General features: G+C 64.4%; 1 protein-coding gene across 1 annotated transcript in view; it reads right to left on the bottom strand.

Annotated features, from left to right (window-relative positions):
* Window positions 1-1429, bottom strand: part of LOC113941447 (epithelial discoidin domain-containing receptor 1-like) — a gene marked incomplete at its 5' end in the record, with an annotated part of 3702 nt that extends 2273 nt beyond the window's left edge. Inside the window, 4 exons of the mRNA XM_027632599.1 lie at window positions 109-236; window positions 630-808; window positions 891-998; window positions 1237-1429. Of these exons, the coding sequence (XP_027488400.1) occupies window positions 109-236; window positions 630-808; window positions 891-998; window positions 1237-1429 (608 nt within the window). The remainder of the gene's footprint in view (window positions 1-108; window positions 237-629; window positions 809-890; window positions 999-1236) is intronic.
* Between the last annotated feature and the right edge of the window lie 402 nt (window positions 1430-1831).

Below are 1831 nucleotides of genomic sequence, written 5' to 3'. Positions count from 1 at the left end.
CCCCCCCAAGCCCCTCCCCTGTCCCTCCGTGTCCCTCCCACCGTGTCCCCCCCCCAAAATTCCCCCCGTGTCCCCCCCCAAACACCCCCCAAACCCCCCTCCCCTCACCGGGCGTTTTTGGAGGCGTCGGGTCTCAGCACCTTCACCGCCACCAGCAGGGGGCGCCCTCGGCCCGAGGGGGCGGGGCTGGACAGAGGGGGCGGGGCCTCGGGGTCAGTGACCTCACACAGCAGCACCTGTGGGGAGGGCGGGGCCAAGGGAAAGGGGTGGGCGTGGTTAAACCCCCTGATGGTGGGTGGGGCCAAACCTCCGGGGGTGTGGCCTCAGCAAGGGATGTGGCTAAACAAATAAGGGGAGGAGCTAAACTACTAAGGGGAGGGGCTAAGTGACTAAGGGGAGGGGCTAAACAACTGAAAGGAGGGGCTAAACAACTAAGGGGAGGGGCTAAACACTTGAGGGCGTGTCTTTGCATTAAGGGGCGTGTTTTCACATTAGGGGGCGTGTCTTCACAGTAAGGGGGCGTGTCATTGCATTGGGGCGTGTCTTCACGTTAAGGGGGCGTGTCTTCACAGTAAGGGGGTGTGTCATTGCATTGGGGTGTGTCTTCACGTTAAGGGGGCGTGTCTCACCTCTCCAAACTGCCCCTCCCCCAGCTTCTCCCGGAAACGGAGCCGTCCCCGCGGGAAGGAAGGGAGGAGGGCGGGGCCAGGGACAGGGGCGGGGCCAGCCACGGCATAGGCGGAGCCCCCGGTGACATCAGCCTCGGCATAAGCCCCGCCCCCTGCCACGCCCTCGGGTTCGGAGACACCTGGAGGAGGGAGAGGGTGGGGTTGGAAGGGGTGTGGCTACGAAGGGAAGGGGCGTGGCTTTCCTCCCGACCCCGGCCTTACCGTCGGTGTTGATTGGCTTGGCCAAGGTGGGCGTGGCCGGGGAGAGGCCTCCCATTGGCTGGGCGTAGGTGGCCAATAGGAGGCGATAGGCCGGGTTGGCCAATGGGGCTGTGGGAAAAGGGGGAGGGGGTGGGGTCAACGAGGGGGGCGTGACCCTGGAGGCTCCGCCCCCTCAAAATCCAGGTACGAGATTGGGGGTGGATGGATCGGGAGGGTTTGGGGTCTCCCTCCTTCCTTCCCTCCTTCTCTCCCTCTCTCTCTCCCTCTCTCCCTCCCTCTCTCCCTCTCTCCATTCCTCCCTCTCTCCCTCTCTCCATTCCTCCCTCTCCCTCTCCCCGTCCCTCACCATTCCCGGTGTTTCCCGGCCGTTCCCGTGCCGGTGCCGGTGCCCGGGTGGGTTCCTGGTACTCCCCCAGCCCGGGGGGGATCCTCTCGTACCGGGGGAGCCCCCGGGGACCCCCCCCCGTGTTGTTGTTGATGACGACGGTGTCCCCCGGCCCCGAGAGCTGCACTCGCAGATCCGCCTCCGACCGCTGACCCTGCGTACCAGTTCGGACCAGTTCAGACCAGTTTGGACCAGTTCAGACCAGTTCGGTCCAGTTCGGACCAGTTTGGACCAGTAACTCATGTCTGGGTTCCCGGCTCATCCCAGTGAACCCAGAAACTCAGATATGTCCGCGTTCCCAGTCCGTCCCAGTCCGTCCCAGTTGACCCAACAGACACCAGACCCCGATATCTGAGTTCCCAGTTCAGCCCAGTTGACCCAGCGGCTCAGGGGGGTGGGTTCCCAGTTCCTCCCAGTTCCTCCCAGTTGATGGATGTGTGGGTTTCCCCTATTGCCAAGTGCCCTCCCAGTCCCTCCCAGTCCATCCCAGTTTCCCCTCCCACCCTCCAAGTCCCTCCCAGTCCCTCCCAGTCCATCCCAGTTTCCCCTCCCACCC

Source organism: Corapipo altera, unplaced genomic scaffold, assembly GCF_003945725.1.
Source record: "Corapipo altera isolate COAL_440 unplaced genomic scaffold, ASM394572v1 60525, whole genome shotgun sequence".
Taxonomy (NCBI): Eukaryota; Metazoa; Chordata; class Aves; order Passeriformes; family Pipridae; genus Corapipo; species Corapipo altera.
The sequence above is the reverse complement of the archived record's forward strand: the minus strand, read 5'-3'. Positions and strand labels throughout refer to the sequence as shown.